General features: G+C 42.3%; 6 protein-coding genes across 14 annotated transcripts in view; 3 read left to right on the top strand and 3 right to left on the bottom strand.

Annotated features, from left to right (window-relative positions):
* Positions 1 to 1,392, bottom strand: part of kif16bb (kinesin family member 16Bb) — a 58,000-nt gene extending 56,608 nt beyond the window's left edge. For 8 of the 9 annotated variants that reach the window (XR_005079187.1, XR_005079188.1, XM_037122842.1 and 5 more), the window contains exons 1-4: positions 882 to 1,392; positions 744 to 807; positions 545 to 655; positions 298 to 414 (exon numbers count right to left, since the gene is read on the bottom strand). Coding sequence is in view for 7 of the 9 variants with exons in the window: in XM_037122842.1 (XP_036978737.1) it covers positions 298 to 414; positions 545 to 655; positions 744 to 807; positions 882 to 928 (339 nt within the window). In the remaining 2 variants the exon portion in view is untranslated. Of the gene's footprint in view, positions 1 to 297; positions 415 to 544; positions 656 to 743; positions 808 to 877 lie in introns of all 9 variants that reach the window. The other variant, XM_037122841.1, reaches the window with a different exon arrangement.
* A 159-nt stretch (positions 1,393 to 1,551) lies between these two features.
* On the top strand, positions 1,552 to 4,249 carry LOC119033161 (MAD2L1-binding protein-like). Its single transcript, XM_037122865.1, has 3 exons — positions 1,552 to 2,108; positions 2,981 to 3,264; positions 3,357 to 4,249. The coding sequence occupies exons 1-3, from the start codon at positions 1,700 to 1,702 to the stop codon at positions 3,882 to 3,884; spliced, it is 1,221 nt and encodes a 406-aa protein (XP_036978760.1). The 5' UTR covers positions 1,552 to 1,699; the 3' UTR covers positions 3,885 to 4,249.
* LOC119033157 (epoxide hydrolase 1-like) lies at positions 4,247 to 7,073 on the bottom strand. Its single transcript, XM_037122849.1, has 10 exons — positions 6,981 to 7,073; positions 6,820 to 6,888; positions 6,508 to 6,721; positions 6,244 to 6,424; positions 5,958 to 6,167; positions 5,750 to 5,879; positions 5,264 to 5,475; positions 4,980 to 5,088; positions 4,768 to 4,893; positions 4,247 to 4,660 (listed from the first exon to the last, which is right to left on the bottom strand). Exons 2-10 carry the CDS (start codon positions 6,840 to 6,842, stop codon positions 4,462 to 4,464), a joined length of 1,404 nt encoding a protein of 467 aa, XP_036978744.1. The 5' UTR covers positions 6,843 to 6,888; positions 6,981 to 7,073; the 3' UTR covers positions 4,247 to 4,461.
* A 92-nt stretch (positions 7,074 to 7,165) lies between these two features.
* LOC119033168 (cystatin-C-like) lies at positions 7,166 to 16,230 on the top strand. Its single transcript, XM_037122873.1, has 3 exons — positions 7,166 to 7,461; positions 13,865 to 13,978; positions 16,008 to 16,230. Exons 1-3 carry the CDS (start codon positions 7,261 to 7,263, stop codon positions 16,083 to 16,085), a joined length of 393 nt encoding a protein of 130 aa, XP_036978768.1. The 5' UTR covers positions 7,166 to 7,260; the 3' UTR covers positions 16,086 to 16,230.
* A 3,754-nt stretch (positions 16,231 to 19,984) lies between these two features.
* On the top strand, positions 19,985 to 21,945 carry LOC119033167 (MAD2L1-binding protein-like). The gene is made up of 3 exons (XM_037122872.1): positions 19,985 to 20,417; positions 20,715 to 20,998; positions 21,084 to 21,945. The coding sequence occupies exons 2-3, from the start codon at positions 20,945 to 20,947 to the stop codon at positions 21,579 to 21,581; spliced, it is 552 nt and encodes a 183-aa protein (XP_036978767.1). The 5' UTR covers positions 19,985 to 20,417; positions 20,715 to 20,944; the 3' UTR covers positions 21,582 to 21,945.
* Positions 21,946 to 21,947: 2 nt separating this feature from the next.
* On the bottom strand, positions 21,948 to 24,764 carry LOC119033158 (epoxide hydrolase 1-like). Its single transcript, XM_037122850.1, has 10 exons — positions 24,704 to 24,764; positions 24,543 to 24,611; positions 24,231 to 24,444; positions 23,967 to 24,147; positions 23,681 to 23,890; positions 23,473 to 23,602; positions 22,956 to 23,167; positions 22,672 to 22,780; positions 22,460 to 22,585; positions 21,948 to 22,352 (listed from the first exon to the last, which is right to left on the bottom strand). Exons 2-10 carry the CDS (start codon positions 24,563 to 24,565, stop codon positions 22,154 to 22,156), a joined length of 1,404 nt encoding a protein of 467 aa, XP_036978745.1. The 5' UTR covers positions 24,566 to 24,611; positions 24,704 to 24,764; the 3' UTR covers positions 21,948 to 22,153.
* Between the last annotated feature and the right edge of the window lie 49 nt (positions 24,765 to 24,813).

Genomic DNA, 24,813 nt, shown 5'->3' with positions numbered 1-24,813 from the left:
AGAGATAAATGGAGAGAAAAGGAGGGGCGGGGGGGGGGGGCGCCTGATGACGCTGCCATCAGTCAGTTTCTAATGTGGTGAGGAGTTACCCGTACACTGGGTTAGCGCTGCCATTTTGCAATTTTAGCCCTCCAGTGTGATTGTGGATGTCCCGGGTGACTGAGGGGCTAATTTACAGGGCAGTACAAGTTGGAAAAAGACCTGTGAATGTTTATAGGACCGCACCTTCTCAAGATAGATTTAATATGGCTTCCTTAATCTTCAGTAAGAGTGCAGAGAAAGCTGAGAAGGCCTTACTGCGTGACCCATCATGGTGTAAGACTTCCCCGAGCCTGTTTGGCCATAGGCAAACACGCAGGTGTTGAGACCCTCAAATGCAGCTTTCAGGACATCAGACCCCAAGTCATGAAAAATCTAAAGAAGCAGAGAAAAGGTTAGAAAGACTGTTTTATGGATTAAAAAAAGGAAAACATGCATTTCACCTTCACTACAATACAAAAACTTTCTGCAGATGGTTCAAACAGATATTTAAACATATGAATACCCTCTCCTGGGATGCAAATGCAGGACTTCTTCTGTCAGTTGAATCATAAGAGAACTCATAAGAGAAGATCTTCACTCTGTCCTTCAGCTTTTCTCCTCCAACAGACGATGGCTAAAGTTTCAAACACAGCACAGCCCACTCTTGGTGAAAAGCCTCAACAGCCTGCAGTGTAGTGTGTCTTGGTTTCGTGATTAGATACCTTATGGATAGATGTGGTGTTTTCCTTCACGTGAACTATAACGCTTGATGATAACTGCCTTTCTCTGTGGAAAGAGTGATAAAGTTCATTTTCAGAGAAGAGCCTGAGGAAAAATCCAAAAGCAATCGTTATACCTGCCTTTTGTTCAAAGGACGAACTCGGACCGCTACTCGCACTGAGGCCATTATTAATCAAACCCAGCAACTCTTAACAGCCTGTTTTCTCCCTCTTAGTGAGAGAAGTTTGACATCCGCCCGAAGTCAGTGCAGCATGTTTCAAGCCTAATTATCACACCTGGGGCCTGTTCTCATTTTCTCAATGCACTACACAAACCTGCCACTGAGGTGCAGCCTATTACGAGCAGCTAAAGTGAACACAAAACATTTATTTTACTTTTTTTTTTTGGTTGTTTTTTTTTAAAATTTACTTATAATCACAAGCTCTTTCATTATGCAGCTCGAGGCTGAAAAAGAAGATGTTATTATATCTAGACCAAGCAATGTTTGCACACAGATGATTTCATGAAAATCAGTTTTCTGATCAATAAACCCACTGTATGGCAACAACATCCATATCTGCAGTGTCATTCTCTGTATTGCATTTGAGACACACCGGAAAGTCCTACAGCAGTACTTGAACGCAGCAAAACCGGGCAGGTAAATTGATTAAGCAGTAAAGGAAGTCGTGTGCATCTTGCTACATTTAGGCTGGGCTGTTACAAAATGACACAATCAGAACGCTTAAGTCCAAGTCTTATTCGAAATAACTTCTATAAGCCAGTGACGATGAAAAAAATGACAAGAATCACATGCAAACCCATGCCTTCGCGTCCACAAGAACAATCGCATTTTGGTGTAGTTATGAACATCTAACTAGTCGGATAATCGTAATTGTGTGTTGCCTGTTTTACGACTTTGACGAGAGGGTTCGTGAACGCGGCATTGCTGTCGATTCCCATGATGCAGTGCGGGGAACAGCCGGCGGGGACATTCAAAACTATGGCAGAAGACCCGAATATATTTAAACCAACTTTAAACTCGGAATATGCCGACAATAAGACGGTTTTTAAAACCGGTGAAAGTGAGGTGAAGAGACGCCTTTCGTTTACGTCGGATAAAGCTATCAGCAGCGTGGAGGAGCCGAATGTGACGTGTGAAGTTTTAACGTTACTGAGTTTTACCGACGACTCAAATTCATGCGGAAATTCTGCCGAGCAGCTCTCCCCGCAGGCCGTAAACACACTCTTAAAGGCGAAAAATGGGGCTGAATTGAAAGAGGCCACACCTGAACACCGACTAAATACAAAACAGCATCGTGTGAAGAGCAGCGAAGACAAGGAAAACACCGCCACAACCATCACTCCAGGTCGGTAACACAACTGCTGCGGGAGCCCATGTGTCCCCATGGGGGCTCAATGTGGCTAACTTACTCATTTCTAGCATGTTTCTGACAAGGACCCCAATGAAGGAAACTTGGGAACCTATATTTATTGGACCCTTTCTTCCAGAGATCCACACCGGAAGCTGAGTGTAAAGCTGGCAGGTGGTCAAAACACTGCCTTTTCATTTAAATAATGTCAAAGGAGATTTCTCTTCCCTCTGTTGTAAAAGTACAGATGTGGTATATGTGTCCAGAGGACTAACGTTAGTTGACACAATTTTAACACCAAAATAGTGCCTATAGGGAAGTAGTGCACATAGATATAGTTTTTAGGTTATTTTGAGTACTTATTTTATGCCACTCCACCCCATTTAAGAGGGAAAGTTTTCACTCATCTACATTTACTGAAAGGTTGAGCCTGATAGATATATTGATTGTGTGATCTCATCTGCGATACTGGCCTACCACAGATTTTTCAGTGTCAGCATATTGCCCAATATGCCCCATCATGAACACTTTTTGGAGACAATATTACAGAAAAAATGATTGTGATCATTCATAATGATTCAATTCCAAGTGATGTTTACTGTTTCATTGTCACCTTAGGCAGTAAAAGTTATTGTTAGACTGTTTGTGAGGGATTTTTGCAAAAGAAAATTTGTTCATACAGACTGTAATATTGTTATTGGATTTTTTTCACTCACTTGTGTCAGCATCTGATTGAGTATCAGTCAGGCCCTACTTGAAATTCAGAGCTCTGCTTATTTAATTAATAGGTTATTGCAGATACAGAATTTGCTGACACTGCATGTCCATTGCGCATCCTAATGACATTATTCTGTTCATCATTTGGACAGACAACACTCAAGAACAAGGGACTTCTGGTCAGTCCAGTGTGCAAGATTCCAATGTGACTCCCAGTAAACAACACAATAACACAGAGGCCAGTGATGCTGAGGTGGTGAGAAGGGCACGGGAGGAGGGCCTTGTGAGCGTGGTCTTCCCCGGCACTGCAACTCAGGAAGGCTGCTGCCGCTTCGTCAGCGAGATCCTCAAGTGCATTCTCTATCAGAGGCAGCAGCTACCCATGACATATGACCAGCTGGTGTACTCGCAGAAGAAACAGCAAGCCTCAGTGCAGGTAAAATAAAGATTTTCAAACTGTACATGATATGTTCATCAATGAAGAAATATTGTTTTGTATGAAATCAAGTCAAAGTGTTTGGTTGTCAGGATAAAGACACAGTGAGTCGGAGGCCAGTGCAGTCTGCAGACATGGACGGGCGCAAGTGTCAGCAGACCCTTCAGGAGCTGGAGGAGGTGCTGCAGCAGCTGGAGGTGCTGTTTTCCATCAGCAGGGTGCCCCGCGTGTTACTGCTAATGGGTGGCTCCCTCGTCCTCCCCAAAGAGATCTACGAGATCAACATGGAGGCTCTGGTCGTGGCCAGTGGAGATCAATGTCTGCGGGTATCCTCCTGCTTAAGGCAGCTCTTCCGCACACTCTTCGTAGCTGACCTTTTGTCCGACACCAAACCCGTTCGTTTAATGTCCACCACGGTGTTGGTGCTGGCTCACCGGGATTGTGGTGTGGGTTGGTTTCGCCCTAAACTACAATTTAAAGTGCCAACCCGAGTAAAGAACCAAGTAATTGCTCTGTCTACTGACCCCAGCACCTGTAAGGGACAGAGGGCAGAGGGTTCAGACTGGCAGGATTATGTGTGGTTTCAGGCACCCATGGCTATCAGGGGCTTCAGCAAGTGAGCCAGAATGTTGGAAAGAGCGAGGTACAAAGATTGGAGCGCAGTTTCTGGAGCCCAAATACTAGAATTACATTTTAATGCTTCAAATGAATTTTGAATTCAACTGTCTACATTTTAATAAATTATGGGTTTCTTTTTTATATCTCTGACTAAAAAGTAAAAGTATGCACATTTAAACAATGGTGGGTTTAAGGACACCAGCAGTGTGTTATCTTTTCTGTAATACCAAGGGAATGTGTTCTTGAAGCTTTGTTGTCATGTGATTAAATCTAAGGACATTTTCTATTAATGTTTATATTTATGAAGAATGTTTTTGCATTACAGATCACTAACTTTTTAAAGACAATAAACACAAAACACACATAATATTGGTGCAATATATTTTTAATTAACATAACCTGAAAGGATGAGTGCAGTATATTACTTTCTTTGATCCAGTATGTGCCAGTATCCTCTGTGTATATGTTTCCTTTAATTAAAACCTGAACATGATTTTGACAGTGCTGCAAACACAGAAGCAATTAAAAAAAAAACCAGATGTATCAATATGACATTTGTCTGAAATCGCATCACCGGGTTCACTTCTCCACTTTTTTGATGAACTGAATGACGTCGTCAGCTAGCAGCTGAGGCTCCTCAAATGCAGCAAAGTGACCACCTCGGGGCATGAAAGTGTAGGAGTAGATGTTTCGATACCTAATTTGTGCCCACGACTTCGGGCAGTGCATCAGCTCATGAGGGAAGGCGGCGAGTCCAGTGGGCACAAATATCCCTGTCCTAAAACCAAACACAAACCTTTATAAGTTACAACACGATATGATAATATGGTGCTCTAAAAGGCGATGATTTCATGGTTTAAATCGTAAGAGGGTTTGGTCACATACTTTGCATCAATTCTGTTGTTAGGATTGCTCTTAAGGTTCTCTTTGTAGAAGCGCATAGAGGAGACTATGGAGCTTGTGGTCCAGTAGATCATGACATTTGTCAGAAGGTCATCCAGGCTGAATTTCCTGTACAACAAACCATGTAGAATCAACAACTGTGTTATACTTAAGCTGAAAATAATAAGAAGGCAAAACTGAACTCCTTCTTGTACCTTTCCAGCCCACCGTCCATCAGATTTCTGTTACTGAGATCGGTCCAGGAGGAGAACTTCTCCAGAATGTAGGCCGCCAAGCCTACAGGGGAGTCATTCACTCCACAGCCTGTAAAGACAGATTTAGATCTGAAATAACAACACACTGAGATTACAAGATACTAGCAACAGCTGGATTGTTTCACGTGGTGTCTTTGCAGAACAGTGAGTTCATCTTTGACCTGTAAATGGTGTCAGAGTTATAATAAGATCTGACTCTGTTTCCTGGTCATGTATGTCCCCACCTGCAGTGTCTGGTTTAGTGGCCTGGATGTGAAGGTATCCTGATTCCCTCAGGATCTCCCAGACGTTTTTCTCAAAGAAAGGGAACAACCGGCGAACATCTTCCCGGCTTAAGCCCACCAGGAAGGGCAGATAAGGACCGATCATGAGGGACATCAGCACTTTGAATCCCCTATTTGAATTCAACATGTTCAAGTGCAGTCCTTTCACACACCTGGAAAAGAGACATCGTGAAACAAGATGACAATAAAGTTTTTTGTATTAAGTGTCAATTTAGAGCTAGAACTACAAGTATTTGTCATGTTTTTTTTCTCAACAAAACATCATGATTTGCTCCTGTTTTTGAACTCTTAGTCACAGTGCAAGCACTGTTTCACAATCTATGTAAAAATGTCACAATGCTCCCTCTAACAAACAAGTGGATGGTGTAAATCCCATCTTTAAGTGTTAAGTTGTGGAGTGTAAGTGCTTGTTCTGCTGTCTCTCACTGAGGCTTCATCTGTGCCATGTTGGTGGTGATCAGGGAGCCCCAGTCTCCTCCCTGCAGGTAGAACTGGGAGAACCCTAAACGCTCCATCAGAGTCAGGAAAACTCTTGCGGCAGCCAGACTGTCAAATCCTGAAAAAACACGGGAAGCACATTTGTAAACATCTGCCGCCCAAGCTGAAACATGTCCATTCATATCTCATCATCTACCTTGTTTGCGAGGGGCGTCTGAGAAGCCGTAGCCAGGGATAGACGGGCATATGACCTCAAACGCGAGACCATCTTGGTTCTCTGTGAGAAGTGGCAGGATCTTGTAGAACTCGTAGAAGGAGCCGGGCCAGCCGTGAACGAGCATGAGAGGTAGAACCTTCTGGTTCTCACGGTGTGGAGGGCGCACGTGGATGAAGTGCACATCCAATCCTGCATTGAAGCAAACGTATATAAACAGTGGCCAAATATTCCTGTCATTGGGGATCACTCTGTAGGCTGTGTGTACCTTCTATTTTAGTTTTGAAGTGTGGGTACTTGTTCAGCACTGACACCTGTTTCTTCCAGTCAAACTCATGTCTCCAATAGGAAACCACTTTCTTGAGATGAGTGGAATTGAAGCCGTAATGGAAGCCGCCGTCTTCTAAAGGATCAGAGTAGCGAGCTCTGTCGATGCGCTCATGAAGGTCCTGTTGAACATTAACAAGTTACTGCCTCATTATTGGTACTTGTATGTTCTTGATGAAATGTTCAATTAACAACTCATAAGGACCTTAATCTCTTCATCTGAGGTTTGCACTTTAAAGGGATAGACTTTTTCATCCTCCAACAGTGGCTTCTCTCCTGCTCCCCACCACCCTTCACCGAGAGGAATACTTTTCACTTCTCTTCTTCTGAGCAGCAGGAATGCCAGGATCCCTCCTGCTACCAAGGCTGAGCCTATGGCCAGCTGCTGCTGGACTGCATCCAAGCCAGAGAAAGTTTCCCTGCAAAGTGTGGAGACATATCAGAGGACATTTCTGATATCATTACAAATAGTTACTTATCAATAAAATCTTAATATTAGTGGAAGGTGCGTGCTTACTTTAAAACCTGTAGTCTTTGCATAGTGCCGTTCCAAAGGTGAGAGCTCACAGGTGATTGTTTAACCGACCTGCAGTAGGGCAGAGGACATAAATGACTCATGTTACCGGACGGCGCTTCCAAACTTGTCCACAAACTCACCAAAAACAAACTAATACGTACCGTGTTTGCTTCCCGTTGACTGCGTTCAGAAGTGAAACTGGATTTCCTGGAGGAGGAACGCTAGAGGTGGCTGCGGGATTCGGTTTACAAAACGAACACACGCACAACTGAGTGGGCCGCGTGAAGGGGGGGGGGTTTCGATGCAGAGATTGTTGATTGGCTTCCAGATGTGCCACTCCCGGCGCGCATGGCAGACGTCACGTCTGAGACAAGTCGTTTTTTCTATAAAATGGAGGGGATGCCGGGGCTCTTGTTATGTTGTGTTTTTGTAGCTTGAAACATGATGTGGAAGATTGTCTTCGCGACTCTCGCGGCTGTTCTCGCCGTCGGTTCAGGCACCGCGCTCGGGGGCCTGCGGGACATAGATGTGAATGACGCCGATGCGAGGGATGCTCTGAACTTCGCCGTCGACCAGCACAACAAACGCAGCAATGCCCTGTGTCCCCACCAAGTGGAAGAAGTGGAGAGAGTCCAGAGTCAGGTGGGTAACGTCTAATAAGACGTGTTCATGTTTACAGACTATAAAGACCTGTCCCGACTTTAACAATGTGAAGAGGCCCGGGCTTTTTCGGAGAAGTAAATGAGCTTTTTTGAAACAAAGAAAAAAAAAAAAAACAAAGAAACAAAGTAAGAAAAAAACATGAATAATGAATTATATTTCTAGTTTATGTGTAAAGCACTTATCAACACCGGCGTTTTGAAGTGTTAAAATTAAAACACAATGATAAAATACAAAGTAATAAAAGAAAACAATAAACAATAACAATGGAAGATTTTTTTTTTTTTTTGTACTTTATTTTTATAAACAGCGCATAGACAATATACAGAAATACATAGAACAAACAGTTGGTCACCTATACATCCATTCAGTCACTATACTGGTGGAGTTACAAATATAATGACAGCTCAATGAGCATCTCTTGTGGACATGTACACAATCCATTTTTTCCAATAGTGCAAATATTTATCGGTCTGTAGATTCAACGAGAAAGTCATTCTTTCCATATTTTGAATATTGGTCACAATATTGATCCAGTCAGACTCTGTCGGAGGCGCGGCCCGCAGCCAACTTCGAGTTACAGTTTTCTTACTGGCTGCTAATAATACTTTTAAAAGATATTTGTCTGGCCCCAATATATGGGGTGCAATGTTACCTAGGTAGATTGTAGAAAAAGAGCTGTTAATTCCACCACCAAAAATGTTTTGTATTACTTGTGTAATCTTTTGCCAGTATGGCTGAATAGCTGGGCAGCCCCAAAATATATGAAAATGGTCTGCTAGCTGTTCACCGCAGTTCCTCCAACACAGTCCCCCGGCCGTCTCCCCTGTTTGCACACATTTTAACTTAGGGGTTATGAAATATCTAACCAGATTCCGCCAACAAAAATCTCTCCAGAGACCTGAACTAGTGGAAGTTGACTGCACAGAACAAATATTCAACCACTCTTCTTCTGTGATGACAGTTTGAGATTCTTTCTCCCATTTTAATCTAATCTTATCTGTTGAGTGTATCTTATTAGATTGAATACAGGAGTACAACTTTGAAACAAGTTTCCTATTATCCTTTTTTTTGTACATGTCAATAAATATGTCAATTAAGTTGGTCTCACTTTCCTCAAGTGGTTTTACCTGATCGTTATAATAAGACCTAGTTTGAAGATACCTAAAGAAATCTATTTTTTCCAGCCCATATGTATCCGAAATTTTCTGAAAACTGTCAAATTCTCCCTTGGATGTAATTGAGCAGTAAGAGGTGATTCCTCTTCTATACCAATGTATAAACCTTCCGTCAATCCTTGCCGGCTTGAAGTCGGGGTCAAAGGCAACCCATCTCAGTAACTTAGATTGTCTTTGAAGTGATGGTGACCCACATTCCTTAAACCAAATGCGAAAACAAACTTTAGACCATTGGTTCAGGCCACCAGAATGCTGCTCATACAGTGTTTTACTGCCCAGTATAGATTGTAATGGTACGTCTAATTGTGAAATTTCCAAATCCTTCCATTTTGCTGTATAATTTGGGTTGCAGCAGCATGCCAGTGGTCTTAATTGCGCTGCCTTATAATAGTCTACCAGGCATGGGAGTGATCTGCCCCCTTTCTCTTTAGCCAATTGCAGTGTTTTGAATTGGATCCTTGGTCTTCTACCTGCCCATATGAATCTAGAGATCCACTTATCCCATTCGTTAAATTGCATTTGTGTAATCATTACTGGGAGGGATTGAAAGAGATATAAGAGTCGGGGAAGTAGGTTCATCTTTATCGTTTCTATCCTATTGTGCATGTCTAGGGGCAATTGAGACCATCTGTCGATATCTAACTTGATGTTTTTACTTACGGGACCAAAATTGCTCTCGTATATTTTGGATAAATCCTTAGGTATTCGGATCCCCAGATATTTAATCTCTTTTGAGTTCCATTTAAGATCAAATCTATCCAGTATGTCTTTTTGAGGAGAATAATTATATCTTAAAATTTGAGTTTTTTGCACATTTAACTTATATCCGGAATAAGACCCAAACTCTTTTAGTGTAGACATCAACCTAGGAATGCTAGTCTCTGGCTCTGTTATAAGCAGTAAAATGTCATCTGCATATAGGCAAATCTTTTGCTCCATGCCTCCGACCACCACTCCTTTTATTACCGGGTCATCCCTGATTGACTGTGCCAAGGGCTCGATAAATAGGGCGAAAAGAGCTGGGCTGAGAGGGCAACCTTGACGGCAGCCTCGCTCCAGCTCAATCGGCTGTGAGTGATGTCCATTAATTTTTATCCTGGCATTTGGGGAAGAATACAGGGTTTCAAAACATCTAATAGAGTCTTCTTTAAATCCGAATCTTCTCAGCGTCAAATATAAGTACTCCCAGCGGACCGAATCAAACGCCTTTTCGGCATCTAGACTGAGCACTACAGCTTGTTTTTTTCCTTTAGTCACGTGATCAAGTATATGTAGCACCCGTCTGATATTGTCTTGCGTCTGTCTCTCGCACACAAAGCCTGTTTGATCTGGATCCACTAGTTCTGGTATGATGTGTTCTAATCTTTTAGACAGTATTGACGCATACAACTTATAATCAATGTTCAATACAGAAATTGGCCTATAAGCACTACACTCTTTTTTATCCTTACTCTCCTTATGAATAACTGAAATGATTGCTTCACTCCATGTTCTTGGTGGTTCAGCTTCTTTAAGTGTATGATTGAAGCAATCCAAGAGTATCGGTACTATTTGTTCTTTAAAGGTCTTGTACCATTCGGCTGGAAAGCCGTCTGTTCCCGGTGCTTTGTTGGCCTTCAACTTAGAAATTGCCTTTTCTATTTCTTCCTTTGTGATATCTGCCATCAATGCTTTGTTCTGCTCTTCACCTATGGAGGGTAAATCTAGTGATTCCAGAGATGTATTTATTTCCCGAGGGCTAGTTGTATTTGGTTCCCTGTATAGTTCTTTATAATAATTTTCAAAAATGTCTTGTATTTCCTCTAATTTGTGGCATGTTTTTTTAGTTCTTGGGTCTCTAATTTCAAATATAGAACTCTCTGCCTGTTGCTTCCTTAGCCTCCATGACAAGAGTTTTAAGGCCCTAGGGCCGCTCTCATAATACCTCTGCTTAACGAACTTTGCTTTTTTCTCTAAATCCTCTTCATAGAGTCCATTTAATTCCTTTTTGATAGTATTAATTTTATTTAGGGTGAGGGGGTCTTTCCCTTTTACATGCTCACTCTCCAACACTTTAAGCTTTTCTTGTAAATCAGACAGTTTTTTACTTCTTTCCTTTTTCTTATGAGATGTATAGGCAATAAGCTTCCCTCTGATCACTGATTTAGCTGCATCCCACAAAATACTTGGCGATACTTCCCCATTATTGTTGTTATCCATGTAGTCTTTAAATTCCTTCTGTACATAATTCTTGCACGTGATATCATTTAAGGTACTTGTATTAAGTCGCCACAATATGTTTTTCTTTTTGTTGTCCAGGTGCAGGGTTAGGTAAACAGGTGAGTGGTCTGAGACATCCCGAACCCCTATACTACAATCCCTGATTCTATGCCTGTTCGAATTACTAGTGAAAAAATAGTCAATTCTTGAGTGCACTCTGTGACTTGCTGAGTAAAATGTGTACTGTCTAGCTGATGGGTTAAGCTCCCTCCATACATCGAACATCCCAAGCTCTGACAACAAACTCTTTATTACTCTAGCATTGGGAGCAGGTCTCTTTAATGTGTTAGAGGAGTCTAATTTACATTGTAGCTGGGTGTTCCAGTCCCCCCCACACAGCAAAACTCCAGTGGTTTCAGTGGCAATCAAATTAAAAATTTCCCTAATACAGGAAATTTCCTGGCCAGGTGGTATGTATACATTCACTAGTGTAACTTCTTTCTGTTCAAGATACCCCTTAACAATCACATACCGACCCTCTTTATCACTAATTTCAGAAACCACTTGGAAGCTCACTCTATTAGGAATCAAGATTGCTACCCCTCGTTTTTTCCCGTTTTTATAGCTTGAGTAAAAAGTATTTTTAAAACCATGTTTTTTTAGCTTTTCATGTTCAGTCTGGTTGAGATGAGTCTCCTGCCAGAATATCACATGTAGTTTCTCCCTCTTCATCTTTGCAATAACCTTGCCCCTTTTTATCGGATTGTGTAGGCCATTTACATTAAGGGTAACTACCCTATATTCCTGACATTGCATTTAATCTCACAGTTAGCACAAGCAAGTGAATGACATGCTTTTGGTGACCAGACTTGAACTGTTTCTGAACTGTAGAACAAACTTGAAACATTGAATAAAGAAAAAAAAAAAAAAAAACTCAAGTGAACCTCCATTTTGAAGTAATACAGATACTTCTTAAGGTGGGGGGAGTAGTCTAGTGGTCCACCAGAGCCCCCTCTTCAGTGCAACTTGCAAAGCCCCTGTTGAAGGATGTAGGCTATATGTGCACTAAGTTCTTCAAAACACCAATCTCTTTCCCGTGTATGTCGGTCAATCATAATGATTCTATGGGTTAAAGACAATCTCCCACCGCTATGCATCAAAACTGAAATTAAGAGCTGGCAGCTGTGTATTAATAAATGATAATAAACAGAAATAGGTGAGGTTCAGTCTTAATAGGGCGGAAGGAGAGTCAATTACAAAACAATAGCTGATATGTAGTTTCTGCTCCCATCAGCAGTAATATTATTCCTCCGTTCCGCGACCCCATGTCATTATCTTTTTTTTTTTTTTTTTCCCCTTTAAACCCTCTTTTTAAAGGCTCTCAAACGAGACTCTGCCTTATGTTAAACAGTCTGTTACCTCCCTTTTCCATTATCACCGGGTCTATCACGGCCGTTGGAAGTTTCGCAGCCTTTCCTTGATCCTCTCTTGGTGGGACTGGGTGCTGGCCATGGTGCTGGCTGTCTTCGCTACGCGCTGCCAGGTGTTTTTCCGTGTCTTCTCCGTGAGCCCGGATGCAGCCGTGCTCTCACGCTCAAGCGAGAAGCCTCTCTTCTTCAAATCCTCCGCCGCCGCCGCCGCACTCTCGTATGTTACTGGTCCGCTGTCGAAGAAGACTCGTAGCTTGGCTGGCGGTGGTGTCTGGAACCTTATCCCCTTCTCTCGTAGAAGTCTCCTAATCTGTGCATACGCCTTTCTCTTTATCAGTGTTTCCGCAGGGTAGTCATGGTCGAAATAAATCCTCCTTTCGCCGTAGTAGATCTCTCTCTTCTTCCATGCGGAATGCAGCACCAGCTCTTTGGTTTTAAACTCTTGGAAGTAGACGACCACCGACCTGGGTTGTGCTTCTCTTGGGGGTTTCGGGCCGAGCGCTCTGTGACACCGTTGTATGCCCAGCTCAACACCTGCGAGGGGCTGCAGCTCTTCTTTAATCATTTTGACAATAAATTGCTGGATGTTGTTTTCCTCAGCTCCCTCTGTAATGCCGTAAATGCGAATATTATTACGCCTCGATCGTGCTTCTAAGTCAGTAAGTTTCAGTTGCAACCTTTCCTGGGCTTGCAATGACTGACTCAGCGCCTCTTTGAAGTCCACAGAGCACTCTTCAATGTCGGCTATGCGGCTTTCTGCTTCGCGCAGTCTCTCCGTTGTAGCTTTAAGGTCGGTAGCCACTTCACCTAGCTTGTGTTGAATTTCTTCCCTTATGTCAGTTAACTCCCTTTTCAAATCTTCTCTGATACTGTCTCGGAAAATACCCAGCTCAGACTTCACCTCTGAGACCATGGACTTCAAGTCTGCACGGATGATAGCAATGTTAGCTTCCATATCCACTGCTGTTAGCTCAACGCACACCTGTTCCTCGTCCATGGCCTCTTCTTCAGACTCAAATATGTCGTCTTTCTCCACTTTCTCGGGTTGTTTACCCTTGCCCTTCTTGTTTTTTTCCCCCTCCATCGTTAGTTAGGACAAAATTTACAGAGTAATTGTATTTCAAATGGGGAATAAACTCCGACCGACCGGGAGGGATTATTTATGCGACCATCCGCTTCTGTCGCTCCACCGGAAGTCCAACAATGGAAGATTAAAACCATTTTTAAAAAGTAGATTAAAAGTTTTTCTAAAAAGCAATGGGTATATTCAGTTATATTAAGTGCATTGTGCAAAGAAGAAAGTACTATGTAGTGAAAAATTAGTTTATTTCACCTTTTGTCTGGGGTGAAATTATACAGCAAATCTGACAGGATTCATGAAGATGTAATTGATCCAATCAATTTAAAACACTCTAAAGAATAACAACTGTGTGACATGCCAATAGTATTTGACTGAAGAGAGTGTATGATGGCAGTGTCTTGTATTGTCATGCTATCTGTTGTAGCGTTGCCACAGTGCTTAATCATTAAGCTTTACCATGATATGTATATTCATGACCCATCCATTTCTCCTTATAGGTGGTTGCTGGCATGAAGTACATCATAACTGTGCGAATGGTGAGGACCCCCTGCAGAAAGGTCTGTGCAAGTGACGGCGCGTGTGCCATCCAGGAAGACGCAGCGAAGGCTCAGGTAATGACTTGATTTAAAGGGCTACAACCTCTGGGAGAAGGATGAACCCCACTCATTTATGCCATTGAGGAGTTATTTAGCCTGGGAACCACATAATCTGCAGATCTTATTGACTTTGGTCTCCACAAATAAGCATTTGAGAAATCGTATGGCAATTCCAGGCTAGGAGTTTTAAAGGTCCCATATTATACTGTTTTACATCAATTTCACACAGCTGTCAGAGGTCCAGCAACTCTGTATTTGAAACGCATTGCCCCAGACCCATCTGAGGTCCTGAATTTTAGCCGTCTAAAAGTCACTCAAGTGCGTTCTACTGAGAGCAGGCTGTTTCTGTGCCCGCGTCTTGAAAGGCAGTCTGTCAACACCTGCCTTGCCTGCCTGCTACACACCTCTCTCAGCGAGAGGATACCGCTTACGCTAGCGGTAGCATGCACTAATGTTTTACAGCGGATGTATCGCTATGGCTCGCCGAGATACTGTCGTTCAGCCATACCAGTTTGAGCCAGAATCGGACCCAGAAGGAGAGGCTCCTGAAGAAATACAGACTCTGTGGCTGCAGCAGGACGTTTCAGAATGGTTAGTGTGTCTGAATAATGTTAGTTTGCTCGTATGTGTTGTTACAGTTACGACCATGTAGCTCATGGCTGACAGCCAGCGAAAGCGGTGTTTGTCTCCAACACAGTCTCCAAACTCTTGGACACTGTTCACATCGTCTCTGTCTCCAGTCTGCACATTTCCAGACTTTTTACTGTGACAACTGAGCTTCCTGGTAATGATATTAACATTAAACTCGCTTCAAACGCCATTCCATAGCGGACCGAAGCAGAGCTAACTAGTTAGGAAATTTCAAGCTGACTTCACCATACTCATAGGCAACTGTGAATACTATCAAAACATGGCGACACTTACCTGTGGCTCGGGTGCAGTTGCTGGATCTGGTATGGTTGGGACTGATCCTTTTATGCGGGTCAGTGTCGAGGCAAAGCCAGCTTTGTACTGGCGCTTGTTACTGAAGCAGTCCAACATGAAGTGGATTGCACATACGTTAAAACTAATAAGAAGTGTAGCCGGCACGTTGTTGTTAAAAATCAAACACAACCACTTTCTCTCCTGTTGCTCTGTAGCTGGGACAGAATATAGGCACTTATGTTGATTTATACAACCAACAACTGAGCAATTTGCGCGTCTAGCTCTGAGCGACAACATTGCGAAACAATGCTAGACGCTGGACGCACCAAACTTCACCTCTGGGACTGACGCCCCCCTCTCCTATCATCGCACAGAGGAGGTCGGCCTATGATAATGACTTCTTTCGCTACGTAACGACAGGAGCTGAATCTGAACAGCCTGTAGGGGCACCGTTTTACCAGTGGGTGGGCTGCAGAGATCATGCAGGACTCGTTTGCTTTCCTCATTCTGGGGGTTGGTAGGCTGAGGGAGGACTAGTTTCTATACGTAGAGACCACAGAAAACATGTTTTTCATAATAAGGGACCTTTTAAGGAACAATGTGAAATCTCATCAAGTAGTGTACAAACTGTCGGATTGTGAAACAATTCTTTACTTTTCATCTTTTGAACCATCTGTTTTTGTTGCTGTTGTCGTAGAGAGAAGTTAGAGTGGTGTTAAGCAAGGACAACTGTCCAGGAACCTGAAAGTGATCCTGTTACATGATCACATGCAGTGCATGATAGACTATATGTATTTTTTCATTGATAATGAAAAGCAAATACATTAAAACAAAGTGAATTTTAACCAGATGACTACATGTAACAAATAATTCAACACCAGTCAATCAATAATCATAGGCTCTTAAAAGAGGTACATATTTAATCATGATCATTGAACATTAAGCAGGGGATGATATCTTAACAGTGGTTATCAAGGCCATCATGAACTCTTAAAGACAAATAAATGCTATGTTAATCTTAATTTGACATAATCTTAAAGATTCTGCGATATATCCTGTTGTATTGATGATATGTACTGTGTGTGTATATGTTGTTTATTCTGAACTTTTCTTACCACAGATTTTCCAGTGCGAATTCACAGTGTGGAGCAGGCCATGGCTTCAGGAGATCTCTTTGCTTGAGGAGAAATGCAGTTAAGAAAACAATGTGGAAACTCTTCAATGTTTGCAGTGTTTGCAGAATAAACTTCACAAAGAGTTATTTGCTGTCGATCGGCCTAATAAAGCTTATTAACACCACACGCTGTTTCTAAATTGTCATTAAAATAACATTTGACGTTTCATGACTGTGTCCATGTGGTTAATTCATTTAGTTATCAAGGTTTTGCTGTCCAGGCCTCCGTTTTATCACCTGACATCGGCCATCAGTCCTGAGAATTTAGGAGGGAAAAACCCACAGATACCAGTCACCTATAAATGAACATTTATAAAATGTAATTTTTTAGCCTTTAAAATAACAGCTTCAAAATGACTTTGAGGGTACAGGGTCTTGTAACAGGGTGAATGTTGTCTCTGTTGCAGCCACTCCATCCCCAGTATCTTGTTTCTGCACTATGTAAGCTCAGTGAGAGGGTAGAAACAGTGTTACTGTGTCACTGACTGTCTTCTGGACATCTGTCATGTTAGCAGTCTTCCCCATGATTGTGAAGCCTACCAAACCAGACTGAGGGAGCATTTAAAGCAGTGGTGTCAAACTGATCCAGTAAACTGAGTAAACTGATCCAAGCACGAACACACCTGATCCAAATCAGGTGTGTTCTTGCTTGGTTGGAATGAAAACCTGCAGCCACATGGCCCTTTACTGGATCAGTTTGACACCACTGATTTATAGTCTCAGGAAACCTTTGCAGGTGTTTTGAGTTAATTAGCTGATTAGGTTGTGACACCATGACTTTCCAGTATTGGATAGTATATTTATATATTGTATGTGGGTAAATATATGTATGTGTGTATATACATTACCAGTCAAAAGTTTGGACACACCTTTTCATTCAATGTTTTTTTTATTTTTATTTTCATGACTATTTACATTGTAGATTCTCACTGAAGGCATCAAAACTATGAATGAACACATGGAATTATGTAGTAAAAAGTGTGAAGTAACTCTAAATATGTTTCATATTTTAGATTCCACAAAGCAGCCACCCTTTGCTGACAGTGCTGCAAACCCTTAGCCCTCTCTCAATGAGCTTCATGATGTAGTCACCTGAAGTGGTTTTCACTTCACAGGTGTGCCCTGTAAGGGTTCTCATGTGGAATTTCTTGCCTTCTTAATGGGGTTGGGACAATCAGTTGTGTTGTGCAGAAGTCAGGTTGGTACACAGCTGACAGCCCTATTTGACAACTGTAAAATTCATGTTGTGGCAAGAACCAATCAGCGAAGTAAAGACAAACGACAGTTCATCATTACTTGAAGAAATGAAGGTCAGTCAGTCGTGAAAATTGAAAAAACTTTGAATGTGTCGACCAGGTACAGTCGCAAAAACCATCAAGCGCTACTGAACCAGCATGGCTACAACAGCATCCTGCAGCAACATGCCAACCCATCTGGTCTGTGTTTAGTTGGACCATCATTTATTTTTCAACAGGACAATGACCCCAAACACACCTCCAGGCTGTGTAAGGGCTATTTGACCAAGAAGGACCAAGAAGGAGAGTGATGGAGTGCTGCGCCAGATGACCTGGCCTCCACAGTCACCTGACCATTTCAGGTGATGACCTCATGAAGCTCATTGCGAGAATGCTAAGATCAAAGCAGTAATACAAGCAAAGGGTGGCTATTTTGAAGAATCTAAATAATAAGACATGTTTTGAGTATCAACACTACTTTGTTTACTACATAATTCTACTCTATTTTAAGATGGCTCTGTAAAAGCATACTTAATAACTGTGTAAATAACCCAATTTGTGTTATTTGCTAAAAGTTTGTGTAAGATTTGCCAGTGGTGTTACTTTCTGACATGCTTTTATTTTGAAAGTGACTCCCAGATATCGGTTCGGGGTTCCTGTTTTAGCGAAGGGTAAAACCAGAGCGCTTTAAGAGGCATAGGACTCTTGGTAAAACGAAGCTGAGAAACGGCAGAGTTTACATAACATAACTGGTTATTAGCAAACCTCCAGAAAGGCACATGGTTCGTTCTTATTTTTTGTTGTCAGTTTAGTGCATGGTTTGTGTCTCTAAGTCATTCAGAAGTGCAGAATATCTTTTAATTGATTTGGTCAATGAATTAATGATAGTGCGGAGCCCAGGAGGTGACATGAATCGTTTTTTCTTAAGTTGCGCTTTTGACGTAATTTAACAGTCGCCGTCGGTTAAATGCAGGCTTATTATCATGGATCGAGACCGCCTCACAGTTTTAATTGATTCATTAATTAATAAAAGTTAATAAAGTGTCTTATTATTGTTATTGTGTAACGGTAAGAGGTACATGTAATAGGTATTTTGATGAGCCACGATGAGTGTCCAGGTGTAGGTTTTATTAGCTATTAGGCTAGCCATGATGATGGAGGAGTTGTCAAGACAGTAGTAGTTTGGTTATAATTAATTTATGAAATAACGTTGCAGCAGTGACTACTGGCAATCAGGACAAACAATTAACTATGGATGTAGGTGCATACGGTATTATAACCATGTGTAATTTGTGACAGAAAACCTAAATTTACTAAAATACCTTCAGTTTTACACACTCTCACGGCATTCTTCACAGTGGCACTTAACAGTTTGCTGTGTTCTGTTATTGTATACAACAGATATACTATTGCTCTTTATACCACAAGGGGACGCTGTTGTATAAGGCAGGTCGTTGTGAACACTGTACGTAGAGAGGTCAGAGTGAAATAAGATGGCGACTGTGTACCATACGACGTTGCTTCTGAGAAGTGTTATAATAAGTTGTTGAAGTAAACGGCACTTGTTAATGATTCCAGCCAGTAGGCGATATGAGGGGGGATGCCGTCCTTCTTGTTAGCAAACCTACCAAAAAGCATCCCCATTCGTTAATCTGACTTCACTCTCCATCCCCTAGTAGCAGATGTGTTACAAATCACATGTGGCCGCGAGCAAATGAAGCCTAATTTATTTTTGATAAAAGCCGCAACAAGTTACACAGAGCAGACCGGACCAACAGGAAGTCAGAGACACAGAAACGGCATACAGCATCCGGCTAATTTCTCAAAATAAAGCACCCTAGCCTAGCAGACTCCCGACCATAGACATAAAATACGTATATTATGTCTATGTTCCCGACGGTATAAAAACAAAAAATTACCATGTCAACAAAGTCGTTCCCACTATCAATCTTGTTCTCTTTATATATTCATGGTATGATTAAAAAAAAACAAAAAAAAAACGTGTCACCTCTAGGGCTCCCTATGTTAGCATATTTTGCACTAGTATTTCATTTTAATATATTGCATTACATTTTCGTTTTATTGCAAATACATCATCTGAACTTTTCTTTCCACAGACTTTATTTGATACCACTCCACCCCATTTGAGAGGGAAATATTAAACTTTTTACCCGTCTACATTTACTGAAAAGTTGAGCCAGACAGATATATTGATTGTGTGATCTCATTTGCGATAAGCCACAGATATTTCAATGTATGTATTCCATATATGTTGCCCAACATGCCCCATCATGAAAACCTTTTTAGATACTATTATGAGACACTACTATAGTGCAGAAAAAATGCTTGTGATTCATAATGATTCAACTCCAAGTGACGTTAACTGTTTGTGTCATTTTACACAGTAAATGTTATTGTTAGACTGTTTTTTAAGTGTTTGAGAAATACATTTGAGGGATTTTTGCAAAAGAAAACTGTACATACTGACCGTACTATTGATATCAGAATTTTTTCATTCACTTACTTATTCACATATCGGTATCGGCATTTGATTGAGAATCAGACAGGCTATACTTAAAATTTAGAGCTCTGGTTATTTAAATTAATAAGTCAGCAACAATTTATTGCAGGGTTTCCCGTCAGGCTTAAATTTCCCACCACCAGGCTAAGCATTGTTTATTTATTTATTCAAACTAGGTTTGTATACATCAGTGACAAAGTTGAAAGCACAATGGCGACATCTTGGTCAACGCGTGATCACATGGCGGGTCTGAGGTCAGGTGTCGTTTTCATCACCTAACACCCAACAAACCATTGCTACTGTCACTACACGCAAACTAGGCTACTTGATTGAACATAACGGGATGTCACAAAGAAAAGGCCAAAAAACGCAGAGACGTTGAACCTGCTGGTTCACCTGTTGACCAGGTGTGCCGCGGCGCGACGTTGGCGGGTCGATGAGGCAGCTAGCATGGATGTAGCATAGATGTTAGCTCGTCGTCTGCTGCAGTGGCACAGCAGCCTTGTCCGTGCCGCGATGGGAAACATAGAACCAGCGGATTTAGTCAAAATTAGTTGGTGGACCAGAAATTCAGAGGGTGGCTGTACCTGACCAATTATGGTAAGTTTTATTTTGTTTGTTTTGTACTACGTGAACATATTTACAATATTATGTGAGCTAATTTCACAGTGGTTGAGTCGTAAAACCCTGCCCTGCTATTAAATTCAACGTTAGCTAAGCTATGGCGGTAGCTGTTTTGATAAAGTCAAAGTTTTTGTTAGACTTTGCTTGCAAAACATTAAGCTCAACAAGGCAAGTACGATTCTTTCGATTTCATGAACATTTACCAAGCTTAAATGTAACACGGCATGTCCATTGTACACCCTAATGACATTATTCTGGTCATCATTTGGACAGACAACACTCAAGAACAAGGGACTTCTGGACAGTCCAGTGTGCAAGATTCCAATGTGACTCCCAGTAAACAACACAATAACACAGAGGCCAGTGATGCTGAGGTGGTGAGAAGGGCACGGGAGGAGGGCCTTGTGAGCGTGGTCTTCCCCGGCACTGCAACTCAGCAAGGCTGCTGCCGCTTCGTCAGCGAGATCCTGAAGTGCATTCTCTATCAGAGGCAGCAGCTACCCATGACATATGACCAGCTGGTGTACTCGCAGAGGAAACAGCAAGCCTCAGTGCAGGTTTTCTAACTGCACATAATATCTTCATTAATGAAGATTGCTGTTGTGTTGCATATGAAATCAAGTCAAAGTGTTTGGTTGTCAGGATAAAGACACAGTGGACGGGCGCAAGTGTCAGCAGACCCTTCAGGAGCTGGAGGAGGTGCTGCAGCAGCTGGAGGTGCTGTTTTCCATCAGCAGGGTGCCCCGCGTGTTACTGCTAATGGGTGGCTCCCTCGTCCTCCCCAAAGAGATCTACGAGATCAACATGGAGGCTCTGGTCGTGGCCAGTGGAGATCAATGTCTGCGGGTATCCTCCTGCTTAAGGCAGCTCTTCCGCACACTCTTCGTAGCTGATCTTTTGTCCGACACCAAACCCGTTCGTTTAATGTCCACCACAGTGTTGGTGCTGGCTCACCGGGATTGTGGTGTGGGTTGGTTTCGCCCTAAACTACAATTTAAAGTGCCAACCCGAGTAAAGAACCAAGTCATTGCTCTGTCTACTGACCCCAGCACCTGTAAGGGACAGAGGGCAGAGGGTTCAGACTGGCAGGATTATGTGTGGTTTCAGGCACCCATGGCTATCAGGGGCTTCAGCAAGTGAGCCAGAATGTTGGAAAGAGCGAGGTACAAAGATTGGAGCGCAGTTTCTGGAGCCCAAATACTAGAATTACATTTTAATGCTTCAAATGAATTTTGAATTCAACTGTCTACATTTTAAAAATTATGGGTTTCTTTTTTATATCTCTGACTAAAAAGTAAAAGTATGCACATTTAAACAATGGTGGGTTTAAGGACACCAGCAGTGTGTTATCTTTTCTGTAATACCAAGGGAATGTGTTCTTGAAGCTTTGTTGTCAGGTGATTAAATCTAAGGACATTTTCTATTAATGTTTATATTTATGAAGAATGTTTTTGCATTACAGATCACTAACTTTTTAAAGACAATAAACACAAAACACACATAATATTGGTGTTATATATTTTTAATTAACATAACCTGAAAGGGTGAGTGCAGTATATTACTTTCTTTGATCCAGTATGTGCCAGTATCATCTGTGTATATGTTTCCTTTAATTAAAACCTGAACATGATTTTGACAGTGCCGCAAACACAAAAGCAATAAAAAAAACAAATGTATCAATATGACATTTGTCTGAAATCGCATCACCGGGTTCACTTCTCCACTTTTTTGATGAACTGAATGACGTCGTCAGCTAGCAGCTGAGGCTCCTCAAATGCAGCAAAGTGACCACCTCGAGGCATCAAAGTGTAGGAGTAGATGTTTCGATACCTAATTTGTGCCCACGACTTCGGGCAGTGCATCAGCTCATGAGGGAAGGTGGCGAGTCCAGTGGGCACAAATATCCCTGTCCTAAAACCAATCACAAACCTTTATAAGTTACAACACGATATGATAATATGGTGCTCTAAAAGGCGGTGATATCATGGTTTAAATCGTAAGAGGGTTTGGTCACATACTTTGCATCAATTCTGTTGTTAGGATTGCTCTTAAGGTTCTCTTTGTAGAAGCGCATGGAGGAGACTATGGAGCTTGTGGTCCAGTAGATCATGACATTTGTCAAAAGGTCATCCAGGCTGAATTTCCTGTACAACAAACCATGTAGAATCAACAACTGTGTTATACTTAAGCTGAAAATAATAAGAAGGCAAAACTGAACTCCTTCTTGTACCTTTCCAGCCCACCGTCCATCAGATTTCTGTTACTGAGATCGGTCCAGGAGGAGAACTTCTCCAGAATGTAGGCCGCCAAGCCTACAGGGGAGTCATTCACTCCACAGCCTGTAAAGACAGATTTAGATCTGAAATAACAACACACTGAGATTACAAGATACTAGCAACAGCTGGATTGTTTCACGTGGTGTCTTTGCAGAACAGTGAGTTCATCTTTGACCTGTAAACAGTGTCAGAGTTATAATAAGATCTGACTCTGTTTCCTGGTCATGTATGTCCCCACCTGCAGTGTCTGGTTTAGTGGCCTGGATGTGAAGGTATCCTGATTCCCTCAGGATCTCCCAGACGTTTTTCTCAAAGAAAGGGAACAACCGGCGAACATCTTCCCGGCTTAAGCCCACCAGGAAGGGCAGATAAGGACCGATCATGAGGGACATCAGCACTTTGAATCCCCTATTTGAATTCAACATGTTCAAGTGCAGTCCTTTCACACACCTGGAAAAGAGACATCGTGAAACAAGATGACAACACATTTTTTTGTATTAAGTGTCAATTTAGAGCTAGAACTACAAGTATTTGTAGTGTTTTTCTCTCAGCAAAACATCATCATGATTTGCTCCAGTCAGTCTTTGGCAATTTGTAGTGTCAGTGATTTTTGGTCGCTTAGTCACAGTGCAAACACTGTTTCACAATCTGTGTAAAGATGTCACAATGCTCCCTCTAAAAAAAAAGTGGGTGGTGTAAATTCCACAGCAGTGGTTAAGTTGTGGAGTGTAAGTGCTTGTTCTGCTGTCTCTCACTGAGGCTTCATCTGTGCCATGTTGGTGGTGATCAGGGAGCCCCAGTCTCCTCCCTGCAGGTAGAACTGGGAGAACCCTAAACGCTCCATCAGAGTCAGGAAAACTCTTGCGGCAGCCAGACTGTCAAATCCTGAAAAAACACGGGAAGCACATTTGTAAACATCTGCCGCCCAAGCTGAAACATGTCCACTCATTTCTCATCATCTACCTTGTTTGCGAGGGGCGTCTGAGAAGCCGTAGCCAGGGATAGACGGGCATATGACCTCAAACGCGAGACCATCTTGGTTCTCTGTGAGAAGTGGCAGGATCTTGTAGAACTCGTAGAAGGAGCCGGGCCAGCCGTGAACGAGCATGAGAGGCAGAACCTTCTGGTTCTCACGGTGTGGAGGGCGCACGTGGATGAAGTGCACATCCAATCCTGCATTGAAGCAAACGTATATAAACAGTGGCCAAATATTCCTGTCATTGGGGATCACTCTGTAGGCTGTGTGTACCTTCTATTTTAGTTTTGAAGTGTGGGTACTTGTTCAGCACTGACACCTGTTTCTTCCAGTCAAACTCATGTCTCCAATAGGAAACCACTTTCTTGAGATGAGTGGAATTGAAGCCGTAATGGAAGCCGCCGTCTTCTAAAGGATCAGAGTAGCGAGCTCTGTCGATGCGCTCATGAAGGTCCTGTTGAACATTAACAAGTTACTGCCTCATTATTGGTACTTGTATGTTCTTGATGAAATGTTCAATTAACAACTCATAAGGACCTTAATCTCTTCATCTGAGGTTTGCACTTTAAAGGGATAGACTTTTTCATCCTCCAACAGTGGCTTCTCTCCTGCTCCCCACCACCCTTCACCGAGAGGAATACTTTTCACTTCTCTTCTTCTGAGCAGCAGGAATGCCAGGATCCCTCCTGCTACCAAGGCTGAGCCTATGGCCAGCTGCTGCTGGACAGCATCCAAGCCAGAGAAAGTTTCCCTGCAAAGTGTGGAGACATATCAGAGGACATTTCTGATATCATTACAAATAGTTACTTATCAATAAAATCTTAATATTAGTGGAAGGTGCGTGCTTACTTTAAAACCTGTAGTCTTTGCATAGTGCCGTTCCAAAGGTGAGAGCTCACAGGTGATTGTTTAACCGACCTGCAGTAGGGCAGAGGACATAAATGACTCATGTTACCGGACGGCGCTTCCAAACTTGTCCACAAACTCACCAAAAACAAACTAATACGTACCGTGTTTGCTTCGTTGACTGCGTTCAGAAGTGAAACTGGATTTTCTGGAGGGGGGGGGGGGGGGGTTGCGATGCAGAGATTGTTGATTGGCTGCGAGATGTGCCACTCCC

This window comes from Acanthopagrus latus, chromosome 15 (genome assembly GCF_904848185.1).
Source record: "Acanthopagrus latus isolate v.2019 chromosome 15, fAcaLat1.1, whole genome shotgun sequence".
Lineage (NCBI taxonomy): Eukaryota > Metazoa > Chordata > Actinopteri > Spariformes > Sparidae > Acanthopagrus > Acanthopagrus latus.
This window is presented reverse-complemented; position numbering and strand designations above follow the sequence as displayed.

Excerpts from the sequence above, each read along its gene's own strand:
- LOC119033157 (XM_037122849.1), bottom strand. The coding sequence starts at position 6,842 with ATGCAAAGACTACAGGTTTTAAA. Across the intron at positions 5,880-5,957 it reads AGACGCCCCTCGCAAACAAG|GATTTGACAGTCTGGCTGCC; the intron begins GTAGATGATGAG and ends GTGTTTTTTCAG. Across the intron at positions 5,476-5,749 it reads ATGGCACAGATGAAGCCTCA|GTGTGTGAAAGGACTGCACT; the intron begins GTGAGAGACAGC and ends TCTCTTTTCCAG.
- LOC119033158 (XM_037122850.1), bottom strand. The coding sequence starts at position 24,565 with ATGCAAAGACTACAGGTTTTAAA. Across the intron at positions 23,891-23,966 it reads CTTCAAAACTAAAATAGAAG|GATTGGATGTGCACTTCATC; the intron begins GTACACACAGCC and ends GCTTCAATGCAG. Across the intron at positions 22,353-22,459 it reads AACAACAGAATTGATGCAAA|GACAGGGATATTTGTGCCCA; the intron begins GTATGTGACCAA and ends GATTGGTTTTAG.
- LOC119033168 (XM_037122873.1), top strand. The coding sequence starts at position 7,261 with ATGATGTGGAAGATTGTCTTCGCGACTCTCGCGGCTGTTCTCGCCGTC. Across the intron at positions 7,462-13,864 it reads TGGAGAGAGTCCAGAGTCAG|GTGGTTGCTGGCATGAAGTA; the intron begins GTGGGTAACGTC and ends TTCTCCTTATAG. Across the intron at positions 13,979-16,007 it reads AAGACGCAGCGAAGGCTCAG|ATTTTCCAGTGCGAATTCAC; the intron begins GTAATGACTTGA and ends TTCTTACCACAG.
- LOC119033161 (XM_037122865.1), top strand. The coding sequence starts at position 1,700 with ATGATGCAGTGCGGGGAACAGCCGGCGGGGACATTCAAAACTATGGCA. Across the intron at positions 2,109-2,980 it reads CGCCACAACCATCACTCCAG|ACAACACTCAAGAACAAGGG; the intron begins GTCGGTAACACA and ends TCATTTGGACAG. Across the intron at positions 3,265-3,356 it reads AACAGCAAGCCTCAGTGCAG|GATAAAGACACAGTGAGTCG; the intron begins GTAAAATAAAGA and ends TTTGGTTGTCAG.
- LOC119033167 (XM_037122872.1), top strand. The coding sequence starts at position 20,945 with ATGACATATGACCAGCTGGTGTACTCGCAGAGGAAACAGCAAGCCTCA. Across the intron at positions 20,999-21,083 it reads AACAGCAAGCCTCAGTGCAG|GATAAAGACACAGTGGACGG; the intron begins GTTTTCTAACTG and ends TTTGGTTGTCAG.